The sequence below is a fragment of the Nyctibius grandis genome, chromosome 12 (assembly GCF_013368605.1).
Source record: "Nyctibius grandis isolate bNycGra1 chromosome 12, bNycGra1.pri, whole genome shotgun sequence".
Classification (NCBI taxonomy): domain Eukaryota; kingdom Metazoa; phylum Chordata; class Aves; order Nyctibiiformes; family Nyctibiidae; genus Nyctibius; species Nyctibius grandis.
In genome coordinates this window covers 4258085-4272944 of record NC_090669.1, presented here as the reverse complement: position 1 = coordinate 4272944, position 14860 = coordinate 4258085, and the positions used below count along the sequence as shown (strand labels likewise).

General features: G+C 39.3%; 1 protein-coding gene across 3 annotated transcripts in view; it reads right to left on the bottom strand.

Annotated features, from left to right (window-relative positions):
• ESRP2 (epithelial splicing regulatory protein 2) overlaps positions 1–12429 on the bottom strand; it is a 43946-nt gene extending 31517 nt beyond the window's left edge. For all 3 annotated transcript variants that reach the window (XM_068411412.1, XM_068411413.1, XM_068411414.1), the window contains exons 1-2: positions 12295–12429; positions 11252–11380 (exon numbers count right to left, since the gene is read on the bottom strand). In XM_068411412.1, the coding sequence (XP_068267513.1) occupies positions 11252–11380; positions 12295–12429 (264 nt within the window). The remainder of the gene's footprint in view (positions 1–11251; positions 11381–12294) is intronic.
• Between the last annotated feature and the right edge of the window lie 2431 nt (positions 12430–14860).

Genomic DNA, 14860 nt, shown 5'->3' with positions numbered 1-14860 from the left:
TCATTTCCAGCATGCCACAGACAATATAACTGTGCTCAATATGACCAGTCAAGTTACATACCACCTTATGCCTCTTGAGGTACTATAAAATGTATTAAAGAACTGAATGAGTTATCAGTCACAATGGCCACCATAAATGTACAAGAGAGAAAGAGAGAGATGTACATACTGCCCAAAACCAGTCAGAGTTGCCATCCAGCTTTGGAATTTGCAAGTGTAAGAGCAGGTTTGCTCTCCTCAGTCTCAAGGAGATGCAGGATGAGGCACTGAGCTTCAAGCAGTGTAGACTGTCTCCTCAAATTATGTTGCTTCTTACCGCCTACTAATCTTGTTGTCGTTTTGTATTCTTTCCTGAATAGAGGTCCAACAACAGTAAGCCAGGTACTGCACGCCCTGCTGCTTCTGCTGCTGTTCCAAAACAGTTTCACCTACACTGGGTGTCTGTATAGACATAAACTCACATTGTTGCTTTTCTCATAGAAAGAAACTAATTCTTTTCCACCCATGGCATGAGTTCACAAAGGTAAAAGGGTTGAGGTCTCAACTATCCTATGCTTGGGGTTCTGCCATAAAATTGCAAACTTCACAAATCTTCAAAAGAAGTAGTAGTTAAAAAATACAAAATTATATTTTTAAAGCTATTTAAGACATCCACTTTTATCTTTTACTTTGTTGGGAAGCTGAAGTTCCAGGAAGTAATACCACCCTGTCCTCCTCCTCATTGTCGTGACACAGGTCACCACAGAGTTCTGAAGTCAGGATGGCACACAGCCTACCTATACCTCTTATATGACTGCAAGAGTTCAAGGGAGAAAAAGGAAGGGACTCTTCAAGTTTATCACATCCTTCCATTCAACAAAACAAAGAAAAGTACTTTAAAATTCATCATACTCCTTCAGAATTACATAGAGGGACTGGAAACTTTAAGCTTGGGTGAGGGTAGCTTACAGCTAATTTTCTGCATAAAAATAGGTTTGTTTAGCATGGTTCAGCAACAGGTAAAATATGAAATACAGAAATGGAGCAACAGTTGTCACGCTTTGTCTGTCCAGTGACAGCTTGTAGAGCATAGAAAACAGACCATTGTGACTCAGGACTGTGCTAAACTGTCTTAAGGGTGAAACTTCCACATTCTTTCTTTCTTTGACTCATTTTAATTGGGCCTGGGTCTTTGCACGACAAAGTAAACAATAGCTAACTAAAAGTTTTAATTCTTCAGAGGAAAGAATGCAAAAATCCAACCTTCTGCCAAGACAAAGATCTGTCCAAGCCATGCCACTTGAGCATTTTATGACCATTTTTGATTAATTATTTCTTAGATGAAAGTTTGCAACACCAGATTATTTGCATGCTTTCCAGCTATGGTATCTACAGCATCTAATTCAGGTAATGCATTAAGCATAAAAGGCAAGACCATGGTTCAGGCCATCTAAATGTCACAGCAATCAGGTCACAGCTTTTATCTTCAAAAGCGCAATCTGTTTTAATAAGAGAGTGTTGAAATATGCAGAGTACTCCACAAATAAGCTACTTGAAGTTAGCCTTGTGTAAGATAAAGCACCCCAGTCCAGCAACATAAGAATTTCACAGTTTCTGTACTTATTTTACTACTATATTATGTGTCAGGAAACTGCTAAATAAGGAAACACCGAGATAAAATAAGTTTTCACGTTTACATTAACCTGTATGAAAGAGGCCACTAGCTTGCAAAAACAACAAAATAATGCAAAAAAGATGCATACCTTGCAGAACACCTTAGCATTTGTTAGCACAGATTATTCATGAGTCTGTCTTCAAGCAAAAGGAAACTGAATATTAGTAATGCAAAAAAAAAACCAATACTCTGTCAACCTTTTACCTACATTTCAAGCAGGATTACAAAGGTGCCTCACACTCCTCACAGGCTGCTTGCTATCAGCTCAACTCACAGAGCAAGTCATTACAGCCTGAAAGACAAGGTTGAACATACTTTCCAAACTCTAGGTTTTAATTAATGCCATGACTGCAGTATTTCTTAAAGTCTTGATTTAAGCACAAGGTCTCTCTCACAGTGTTCTATACCTCCCCCACTACCACTTACCTCTGTTTCAAGGACAAACTTTCGTTAGCAATGTGATCTTTAGCACTGGCTCTATTGACTGTAATGCACGGTACTGCTCTATTTACTCAACACTACCTCATTGTTTGTAGTGCAAGCTTAACCAGTTGTAGGAGAACAGCCAATACCTGCAAAATTAAAGCATTTTTTTCTGTTGGGTTGTTTTCCAGGTTGTTTTTGTAGTAATATCCAGGGAAAGTAAAAAGGACACATAAAAAGAAAGAAGACATACCTATTACCCACAATTCAGTTTCCTTCAAGAGGCATCTCCTTTAAACTTACACTGTAAGAATGTCATAGGCATGGGCTTTCTTGAATACCAGCCTTGAGATCCATGAATTATCTTCGCTTATGTAAGAATCCAAGTGATTCTTGCTCAAACTCTTACAAATATCAGCAAAAAAAACCCCAAACTTTTATAAACTGGCTCTACTCTGCTTCAGAAATAGGGAGCTTTCCCTTTCTTGTTCAATGTGCTTTCACAAAAACATAAAGGAGAAGTGGAATTAGATCCCTAAGTCAAGCTTTCCTTTAACCTCTGAAATATTAAAGTCACAGATTAGGGCAGCAACCCCATGCATCAGGAATTGATTAGTTTCATAAAAGGAAAAATGAGAGTAAGAAATTATTATCTCTAAGATTTTAGAAGTTCATAACTGAGCAAGACCAGAATTCACACTTGGCCTTCCAAAGGATTCAGACCTGCCCCATACAGAACAAGGACATTAATGGTGACATTACAATGGTGACATTACTTAGATGTTGCTTCCTCTTACAGAACTACATTCTCTCTTTCGGGTAGCTTCCTTTTTCCAAAGTGAGCTCACTATGACTGAAAAGACTTGACATGAGTTGTCTGGAATATGAAGCAATTCACACACCTTCTTGTGATCAGCTCTCAGTGTCTGAGGATTATAGGAAGAGGGGGTTGATTTATATTTTCTTTTGTTTCTTTAAGCATTCCACAAAAGCAGCAGTTTCCTTCTCCTACACTTTATATTTATATGGTGCCATTTTACATGTTCTACAGGACGAACTTCTGCTTATTATAAGTTTAATTCTGCTGTAAGAAGTAAAATTGGCTAATACTTTCAAGTAATCAACCAAGCAAACCCCAAAACTCTGTCACAGTCATATTCTTGTGACTACTATCTATTTTCCAGCTCTCAATCTCATGCATCCTCCTCCAATTCAATAGTTATTTGATTCAATAGGTTTGATGTGTTATACACTGTTTTGTGTCTCTCTTCAGCTGCAAAGGACTCCTAAATTAACTTCCAGGCTTTCAGGTACACAGCTACAATAAGATCTACTTACAAAGCAAAAGCTCCACAGTGGTTTTTACACTTTTATTTTCCAAGTTGCATACTGTAGCTCTACTTTACTGCAACACATTTACTTATGAGGAAGGTAATTCTGCCATAAATTCTGTAAAGACCTTTAATTTCACACACTGCCAATGTCTACACAATTCATTATAATGTTAAAGCACATGTTTGAATTTCTCTAGAATTAGAGTCAGAGAATGGAAACATCACTAATTAAGTTTTGATTTCAATTCAGTAAGAATGATAACAGTTCAGAGACTGCCCTAAAGCTCTCATAACAGAACCTTTTCGTTTAAGCTAACAGGTGTCCAAAATCATCACAGAAGCCAAGTTTTTGCAAAAAAGAATACAACTGTTTCTTAGTCTTAAAAATAACTTTCTTTCCAATATTTTAGTGCTAACACAATATCCATTTCTCAACACTTTTTGCCCTTCTCTGCCCACTGCAGCTCTACAAAGGAAGGTAGAGGGGGAAAGAAAAACTAAAGTATTTTTAAATGGAAGTTTGGGAAAAGTGGTAGGGTTGGGGTTTTTTGTTGTTGTTGGTTTGCCACTCATCACAAGTGGTGAGGATTTACATTTCAATTCCCAATACCTTTTGCATAATATTTATCTTATAACTCACATCTACCTTCATGGCATGTGGATTTAATGAACAAGGGAAAGATTAGTAAAGCAGCTGTTTATAAGCAAAGCAAGAACAGAGGCTATTGTGTAGAAGTATACTGGAGTGAGTTGTGAACAGTTTGAAGAACATCAACACAGATTTATCAGAGCAAAGCACTAAGAAATGGTTTGTAGAGCAAACGACTTCTGATTCAGTACCTTCTTAGGACACACACATGAAGTTACCTTTCAGAGTATCAATATTTTCATCCTTTCTTGAAATAAGGTTATAGCTAAGAGAAAGCGATCATGAAGGAAAACAACATGGTATCTCTGCAGTTTTTATGCAAAGCAGCAACTATTATGAAGAAAAAAAAAAAGGTTTTCCAGAGCAGACAGGAGATGGCAAAGACATGAGTGTGAAGAAGAAGAGAATTACTGTTTATGTTTCTGATTAAGAGACATAAAGGTTCCAATTTTAACCATAGAAATTATAAAATAAAACAGGGCTGACATTATGTTGCTAAAGAAAAAAAAAAACCCAAACAAACCTCCAATCAGCATTTTTAGATTTGGCCTCAACACTGCTTTGGTAGCAATATCAATTCCAGCATCTATGCGTCACTCTTAAACCTAACTGTTCAGCAAAGAAGTGCTGCAACATGTCTACAGAGATGTTGCCCTCGTTTGGCAGCACTTAGCTTCCCAAGACCTTAACTTAAGGGTGTTTTTTTTAAAAAAAAAAGGAAAAAAAAATCCAAGTAAACCAACACATGGATGCAAGAACTGTGCAACCCTTTCAAAAGCTGTGACAAGATAAAATGCTATCAGAGGAAGAGGGAAACAGTGGAGGTTTGCAGACAATCCAGAGTATCCCCTCAGTTTTCTAAACTGCTTCCATGTCAATGCGTAAGAACTGGTAGAAGCACTGCATGTATACTTGTCAAAACGGTAGAATACAAATCCTTTATTCCTCATTTACTACTCCTCAGCCACTTTTGAAAACCCTGACAATAGCTCATTAACACATTTCCAGTGACTTTTTCAGTAGCAAGTTAGAGGAAAGCAGTTAAAAGTTTTTGAGGATGATGTAATCCAGCAAGCTTTGTATTAAAAGGCTTCTACCCTGTGTTTTACTGTCTTCCAATGACTTTTTAAAAAGCTGCAAGTACAATTTCAAGAGAAATGCAAGCATTCAGATATAATATTATAGCTGTGAAAACATCCAAATGTGCTGGTCACACAGTTTTCAAACACTGCACAACATCACACCGTGTGAAGGCAGGCGTTTCAAGCGATTCTGGACAGGTCATAATAAAGTTCATTTTTCCATATATGCTAACCCACCCAGACTTGGTAAGAGATTTATTGTTACTGATTAACTTCACCACAACAAGCAGCAGCAACCGCTATCATAAAAAAGTCTACTCAAACCACTGTGCCAAATTATTCACTTCTAATGAATATTGGCACTTGTAACTTTAAGAGAAGACGGACCAGCTAGCCAAGACTACCACATTTTTATGCTTGCAAAGAAAAGAATATGCAGCTTTAGAAAAATTCCTTTATCTAATTCTCTGCTCATCCTGAAGTGAAATGCACCTAAATATAGGAGCAAAGCAAGGTTCAAGGGAATAATTGAGGAATTCAGATTAGCTTCTCTGAAGGCTGCTATACTTTAAGGTTATTGCTTTTCCACAAAACCTTTCAGAACATAAATGTTGCCAATAACAAATGCATTCACATGATCTACATATGTATACTCATGTATACATATATATATTATCTATGTAACAGAGAAATTGTTTCTGCTATTAACTCTTCTCCGTTTTTGAGAGAACAGATTTGAGTGTTTCAGTAATAATGTGGTGGGAGCTTGGTAGCACAGAGGATTGTGAAGGGAAAAATAGTCTACCTATACCATCAACCACAGAATCACAACTAGGGTTCTGAAACAAGAGTTAGCCATCCATTTTTATTGCTAGAGAAAAAAAATCCCACACTGTAACAGCCTGCAGCTACAGGAAGCATTAGCATGTCCTCACTTCCCTACAACAAAGACTGACGATATTCCAATATTAGATATTAAATATGATTTAACCAATGCTCATCTAAGTTTATAAATGGAAATAGGGAGCTATTAGATGCTAATAAATAGTAAGAACCCTGCATAAGGCTACATGCACACAGTACACTCAGCCCTCCTGTAAGAGCAGGAGTTTATCACCTACCTGCCCTGACAACCTGAAGGCCACCTTGTGTCTGTCAGGAAACCCTCATCACTCTCTGCCAATACCAAACCAAGGCCATAGTTTCACAACACAAATTGCTTGGTGGCCAACCTGTCTTGAAACCTTTCTCTTCTTTCCCCCATACTGCTTGTCCACACCTTGGTGCTATGGCTGCCCTCAGAAAAACCACCTAATCTGTCACACTGTACATCAGACAGAACCTCTCCAAACCAAAACTGTTTTTAACTCAGAAGAGTGCCCTGCTGCAGTTTAATATGAAGCCCAAAAACTTTTGTATTGGCAGAATGCAGGTGAAGGAGCTCCACATAGCAGCACCTACCTAAGTGAAAGGTGCCACTAAAACGTTTTCATACAACTGCAGCTTGAGAACATGATGCGGGGGCAGAAATACCTTAAGCTGGTATCACCATCAAACATGTTGGGTCATGAAAATACAACCAAAGGGTGTAGTTTCATGGGACGTGAGCTTGGACAGCAAAGCAGCTTCGAAGTTCCCACCCTACCTGCTCATTTCAGTGATCCTGTTTACAGCACAGCTTCACAAAGAGTTTCACTGACACAACAAAAAGATGGCAAAGTATAGTGCAGGGGCAAGAAAGAAGCTGGCTTCACTGCTGAAGCCAAATCTTGTGAAACTACACCCTACGTATTTGTTGTGGAGAGAACAGCATGCTCAGTAACACTTGCCAAAGGTTTGCCAAACACCTGCTCCAAAACTTCAGAACTCAGACCAAGCAAATAGTCCAAAATACAGACTCTGTTAGGAGTTTTACTGAGGTGATGCAGTCACCAAATAACCTCAAGGTGGAAGACCAACCACAAGACTCAAAAAAAAAAAAAAAAAAAAAGTTCACCTGCATTTTCAGGCTTTTTTCTGCAGTTTGCAGGTTCGGAGGTGTAATAAAAAAATATTCAAAAAATCATTTATCCAAAATGAAGGTGTGACAGCTGGCAAGCGAGCCAAGAAAACTTTCTGCTAGCACTTTGTGAAGAAGAGGCTGCAGAACAAGTTTCTCTTAAGAAAAAAAAAAGTTGTAACCGGTTTATCAGGTTAGAGGAATTCACTGGTTCTTCCGCCTCTCCCCCCATCCCATTTGTTTTCAAATGCTCATCTAACCAGCTTGTTTCTTGTTGAATTTGTTGATATGTGAGAAAATAAATTGTACCTGCAGCTCAGCTGGATGATCAATAGGCATCCAAACATGCTTTAGAGAATTGGTAATTTGCTATCACCTGATGAAGTGGCAACCCCTCAGTATTTTCAATTTGTGCATAGTTTAGGACAGTGGGGGGGAAAAGGCCCAGCTTTGTCTTTCTGTGTTTAAGAATACGAATCAAATCTATCACTGATTTATTGGATTCAATATACAACGTGATGAAAGATCAGCAAGACTAGGACAGTCTTTCAAACAGTTTTGTAATACTTAAATGTCAATCCATAGATGAAATTTGGATGCTTTCAATAGGTCCAAAAGCAGACCCAGCTCTCATGAGAACCCCTCCCTTATTTTATGTATATCGTTCAAAGTAGGATGGTAATTACAGCTAAATACTGCAGACAGCTCTCCAAAATTATTAGCTCTTCTTAGACTTATCCTTTGTCAGGGAGACATGCAAATATTGCCTTGCAAAAGGAAAGTAACATGTCTTAAGGCAAGTCATGCTGATTCAGCCAGGTTTTCTGTATGGGAAGGATTAAGAAATCCACAACACTTTCAACTTAGTATTCGATCTTTAACTTAAAACCCCCATGGCTAGAATCAGAGAAGTACATGAAGATGATAGCTTTTTGATGACAGAGTAATGATGCTGAGAAAAAGGCAAAGTTCATTTTGGTTTTGCTTTTTAAAAGCAAGCTCCCATTCCTGCAGGGTTTCAGAGAGCAACCTGTAAATAATTTTCTCCCTTAAAAGCTTGGAAACTGGGAAACCATAAAGCTCCAGCAGTTATTTAGAAAAATATAAATAACATGTTAAATAAGTCAGTCATGTGATTTGAGGATCTGAACAATGAAACCTAGCAAGAATGTCCCAGTAACACAGGAAGAAACATAGGACGCTGTTCCCTGTAGTAAGTGGCGTAGGTAATGCATGTTTAGAGGCTTACATCACAGGCTCAAGACAGTTCCAAATACACACTTGAACAAGAGACACCCTACTTACTTTGTTAAAAAAAAATCCTCACATTTTTCTACTCAGTAGCATTCTGCAACTACAACAACACATCTCAGTCAGCAGCTGTAAGTTCACCATTATTGGTCCAACAGCAGAGATAAGTTATTAATGTCATTTTGAACTAAACACATGAAGCAGACTGCTTCCAAAGGGCACACATTTTATGGCTTCAGGTAACTATTTCCCTAATATTTGTACATGACCAGGATCTTCCCATCCAAAACGTAGCTATCAAAACATTGCACATCACCTATCAGAAGCATAGCCGGATCCCGTAAATGCACTAACATCTGTGGAATCCAAAGCTTGTTGCCACAGACAAGTACAGTATTTAAAAACTTGCACCAAAATGTATAGAACACACACTGCAGCAACCAGCTCGATTATTTGGGGGCACTGTGCTTCAGAACCTCACTTTGTAAAGTTACACAGCAAAAATATATCAGTGGGGAACCCTATTTTAGAATATTTCTTAAGACAAACCCAAGTAGTAAGTCACGTGAGATGTAACACTGTAAGAATACAAAGTAAAATTGAAATGATGCATCATTTGTTGTAGTGTCTCATTACAAGCAGAGTAAAGACAACCACAGATTACAGGCTTTTGGTAGACCCTGCCATTGCTGGGAAGTGAACTAAATAGTAATAGAAGGAGGCTTTCTGTGGTCAGTGGAAAAACTCCAGACCCACAGTAGCTGATCTACCATTTACCAGTTACAAATCACAGAATGGTTGAGGTTGGGAGAGACCTCTGAAGCACGGATAAAAGTTACAACGGATTTGTGCTTAGTGATTCTCACTTCCCTCTGCATGCAGAGACTGGGAACCCAAGGCAAAAGCCAGAAGCAGGCACTGAAACTTCCATTTATGTGATTGAGATGTGTGCTAGAGTAAGCGATTTTCAGCTGCATCATCAAATTTTCTACCACAATCCAAGCAGGGTGTGGAAAGCTAATTTCACCTACTCTATAACATTATCTCAAATCAAGGTACAAGTCTACTTCCTTTTCCTCCTCCTTTTCAAATAACCACTTCACCCACCTGTGCTTTTACTAATCAAAACACTTAACTGTGCAAAAAAAAAAACCAAACCAAATCTGTATGTGTTGACAAATACCTGACTCATCCTTAAAATACACAGTGCAATTAAAATATTTAATGGACTTATCTGCAAAAATGCAGAAAAGGATCTATAAAAGAATATGGAGTTTTGCTTTTTGCCACCATTGCAAGTGGGAGGATGAATTAATTCTCTCCTAACTCCCACAGAGTCAGGACACATGGAGGGGAAGTGAGATGAGCTTAGGTAAAGTGCGTTCCAGAAGACCTATGATGGAACTGGCCACATCACAACTGGCATCCAACAATTAACAGCAAAATCATTATTTAGTTGCATAGATATGTCAAACAAAAAGAAAAAAAAAAAAAGTTGTTTTTCAAGAGTCTCTACCCACCTACACACAAAGGTAGCATTTCCTTTTATTTGCTAAAGCAGTCCCACCTACAGTGCAATTTATGGCAATAAGATACAATCTCTCATAAAGTATTGAGTATAATTAAAGTGTGTCTGTTATAAAGGTAAACAGAGTGTACTAGGCTAAGCTGTTCCAGATGTCTTTAGTGCAAGATCTGGGACAAGATCAAACCTGCAGCTGCACATTTTCTCAGGGGTTATTTTGAAGCTAAAAAAAAAAGTAAAAAAAAATCACCTCTTGGTCTTGGACTCTGGCAAAACTAGTGCAAGTAGAATAAATGCCATCTGAAGCTAATGTCAGATTTTAAGACACAGAACAGTTACACATTTCTATTTTCAAAGATACTCCAGAGCGAAGTGTTAACCATTCAGCATCAAAGAGGGTTAGGACCTAGTCTGCCAAGTTATCTGTGTCACCAGAAGTTACAGCAACATGAACCTGTTCTACTGCCTAAACAAGTTTCTTGCTGAAACACACCTACGAATGATTCAGACAAGGTGTGGAAAGCCAGTTTTATATGTTACACAAAAATGCACTATTGTATTTTTCCATTCAAGCACATTTCGTATATAGAAAAGACAGTGAAAGCAAGCAAACTTTCCGGAGCTGCAGATGTATACACTACTTGAATTAAAATTTTTTAGGTAACTTAGGGCCTCTTGAACTGCAAGAATCATACAAATCTACATATTTACTGTCTTAGAGTGATATTAAGTGAGCCAAAGAGCAAAATACAGAAATCTTAGGGGAAAAAAAAAAAACAATCACTTTATAATCCACTGATCTAATTAAGCTCATCTGGAAAAGAGTGACACACAACAAGCACAGCTGATGTTTTATGAAAGTATAGTTTTTAAGATTTCAACTCACTTTAAAAATAACAAGGGCAAAAAGGTCAAGTTTTTTAATACACATTATAGCAGTGAACCTGTAGATTAGAACATACCACCTAAATTTCGAAAGTTTGATTAGCACTGCTAAATTAAGTAGTGCTCTTATCGGCCTACACTTTCAAGGCTTGAGTAAGAGAAATCTGGAGCAAAAGTAGACCCATCAAAATAATCAGAAGACAGACCTTCCAAGGACTAAAACATCAGCTCAAATACTTCGATATTGTACATAACTGTTTCAGAATTACAGGGTTCCCATTTCAAATGGTTCAGGTCTCTTTTGGGTTAGCTTTAAAATAAGCACAAAAACTTGCTGGAGATCTCAAAGTGAAAGGCAAAATTAAAGCCTATTTCTTTTATCAAATCAATTGCATATTGTCCCCAGGCTTCACCCTGAATAGCCCCCGCTCCCAAGAGCAGCACCTCACCTGCTGAAGAACCCGGTCCAGTGGTTCAGCTTTGCCCAATCCCTCTGGTGTTAAGCCACTCACTTCGCGACACTGGTCACTTAAGTCCAAATTGTCTGCTTTCACCAGGGATTTGTGTAGTGTCCCTACCTAAAAACATTTAAGAAATGATGGGCAAAAGTGAGGAACAATAGAATTAGCTCTTTTTAACAATGCGTTCAGACTGCAGAAAAACCAGAAAGGTGCAGTATCACGTTCCCGGTAACAATCGCAACAAGAAGCAGCATTTGTCGATTTCACAAATCGAAACCTTTTGCCTCGGTTTCTTTCCCTCCCACCCAGGAGAGCCACGCTCTCTGCTTCGGGGAATCGGAGCCACTTCGCATCTGATGCCTTTTGCAGTTAGCACCGATTTTTGCGGGAGTTGTTAATTGCAAAGGGAAGATCGCATAATGTTAAGGCAGTTTCCCGAATCTATTAATGAAATTGATAGGCACGTTTGTTTTATCAAAGCCCTTCACCTCTAGGGGGTTCTTGTTTATGATAGGACTTTTGAAAAAACAAAAATTGAGTATATTTTCAATTGGCCTAAAAGGAATTCAATATTCTCTTAAAGGTTATCCAAACACTGGTTAAAAAAAAAAAAAAGAACAAAAGTCTCCGGCAGCAGGCCGCAAAGGGTCCAACGGTTACCCCCAGACAGCTCCCACGAAAGCATGCACGTTTGGAGCCTACTGCGGGCAGCTTTTTGTTTCAAAGCTTCAAAAGTCCGGAGACGTCTTCGAATTTGAAGCTACAGATGTTTTAAGGGGGATGGGGCAGGGGGGTGGAAGTGGCCAAACTTTCTTTCAAAGTTCCTTCTTCCCTTCAAACAAAAAGGACCTTCTTGAGTGACTAACCCGAGGAGTGAATGACCCCCGGGCACGGGGGGCCCCGCTCCCTCCCCTCCCCTCGGTGCATTTGTGAAATGAACAAACGGCTCCGGGGAGGCGGCGAGCGGCCGGGCGAGCCTGCTCGCCCTGCGCCCGGGGAACGCGCCCTCGGACCGGGTGTCGAAGCCATACCTTCTTGCTGTGTAGATCCACAACTTGCCACACCAAGAGAATTAGTTCCCTCTCATCCGAACCCAGTTTAGCCCCATATGCACCAGCTGTTGCCCCAAACAACACCACCAAAGAGTCACTGTGCGAAGCCGTCATGACCACAGGGGGAAACAACTACAATCAAAAGCAGAGGTCAAAAAAAAAAAAAGAGAGAAAAAAAAAAGAAAAAAAAAAAGACACACACAGAAACAAAAAAAAAAGAACAAAAAAACCCCACAAAGGCTCACCCCCTACCTCCAAGTGATCAAAGGGGAAAGGAGCGAACGAGGAGTCACAATATCAAGAGGAGAGAAAGAGCTATTTAGGAGGTAGGGTGTTTGAGACAAAAAAAAAATGGAGAAAACTTGCATCTCTACCTGTTCCCGGTGATCTCCTTCTTCCCGGGGCTGATTGGGAGGCAAAATTAGCAAGCTGCGGGTTTCTTTCCCTCTGACATCATGGCAGAAGCCCAGCCTGGGCTTGGGCTTCTTTTTTTTTTTTGCCTTTCCCCCCCCTCCTTCCCCCTTCCCCTCTCCTGAGTTACCTGCCCTTGGTGCAGCTCATGTGACTCTAGTCAATCTCCCCGAGGGACCAGGCCATTGGGCCTTTGGAAAAGGTGTAGGAGGGACGGAGAGAGAATCAACGCCTGGCTGATCTGGCCTGATTGGTTTTTGAGGGAGATCAGAGGAAAACTCCCTTTCTCTCTCTTTAATTCTGCCTGCAGGAAGTGCCTCTACCTGCTTTCAGTTTTGCGGGATCCCGTCCGGCGCTGGGTGCGGGCAATGCGCGCTCCGGCTCCGCGCCCGCGGCCCCTCGCCCGGCGTACGGGGGGATAGAGGGTCTGTGCACTCAGACCGGGTCCCCCCCACCTTTTTTTTTTTTTTTTAAATCTGAAGAATATACACGCAGGGTTACTAAAACACAATCTATGACTTAGCTTAGAAATGGACAAAAGTCTTCACCCGCTTCTCATTAATTGCCTTTCGCGCACGTTGCTGTGTGTGCATTGAGCTGCGGACGCCAACGTTAATGTATAATAAAAGTGTAGTATTATACAGGAATATTTAAGGGACATTACAGGCAGAAAATACTTTGCATTTTAGGCCCCATGCTGCATACAGTTTGCAAAGGTGGGTCCTAGTAAAATAATTTTTGTTTTTGAGAACGGGTATATCTAGGATGTTTTGCAAAATAGAAATATAAAGCCCTGTATTTTCTATCCTATAACTGCTTAATAAAGAACTATCTCCTGGACTTTAACTGCAGTCCAAGATCAGCAGTTTTTCTCTATGCCTCTTTTCTGTTTCACAGGTGAGACTCTACAAGGGGAAAACATCACCTAGTTTAGTTACTATAAACATACTCCTCTAAGCATTTCTGCTCGATGGAAGCAGCAGTAATATTTGTAACATCGGGGGCTGGGACAATTTTTGGAGATATCGTAAAACTCAAATTTATGAAATTAAAATCAAAAAGCCTCTAAATTGTTTTGACCATGTTATTATTTTTCCTATTGCCACCGCTGATGACTTACTAATTATTTTTAAAGGCCAAATGCTGCAAGTTAGACTAGTCATAATTTTTCTTTTGCTTAATTAAATCTTGAGTTTGTACTTCAGTATTAGTGTTGTGTTGAAATACAGTTTTCACTGAATGAAAAATGGTGCTGCTATTTAGCTACTGATGTCTGTCACGGGAAAATGCAGAGCTGGACATTTAACTGTGAATATCTGATGGGTTTAAATATTAACATCACATTTTCTCTTCTTCTTTTAACATGCTAATTTTCTAATTGCTTAATTATAACAGTTATTATGGACCTGCTTCTGCAAACACCGATTCACACGCTAACACCACCACCAAGACTATTTCCATTTATTTCAATGGAAGTAAACTACAGTTCAAGTACTACTGTCTCATGTGAATTATCTTAGAATTCATGTATTGCAAGTATTTACCTGGCAGAGGCCATGCAGAGAACTTTGCAGTGCACAGGTGTATCTCACTGAACATTACAAGATAGTTGTTAAATGCCTCTCAGCTGTTGTCTCTGCTGCTCACATGTGCAGCTGCCTGAAAAGCAGTCCCGAAGATACATCATTGTTACAGAAAGGGCAAATTCCCAAACACTCCCAACACGGAGATGAAAACTTTAATCTGTAACATATATATATGTTTATATATTAAAAATGTTTTCAGCAGTATATTTTCTGGTATTGCTGAATTTACGCAGCAGCTACGTTCTCCTCTGTCAATACATGTCTAGAAGTCCTTGGTAGAATAAAAACTCATTAATACTCCTTTTAGTTAGTTATATCCTTTGGATATAGTGGTAAGGAAGCAGCATAACAGCCTGTTCATTGCGTATGGGATGATTCTTATCCCTTAAGTCCATAATAAGAACCATAAAAATACACTGACTTCAAGTGTGAGAACTGTTTCTCTTATCCCAACCTATTCCTTCCCTCCCAAATACACAGATAGCATGGGGGTTTTTGGGGGCAGGCAGTGTCTGTACATAAATGCAAACACAGATTTTACCTGTAGC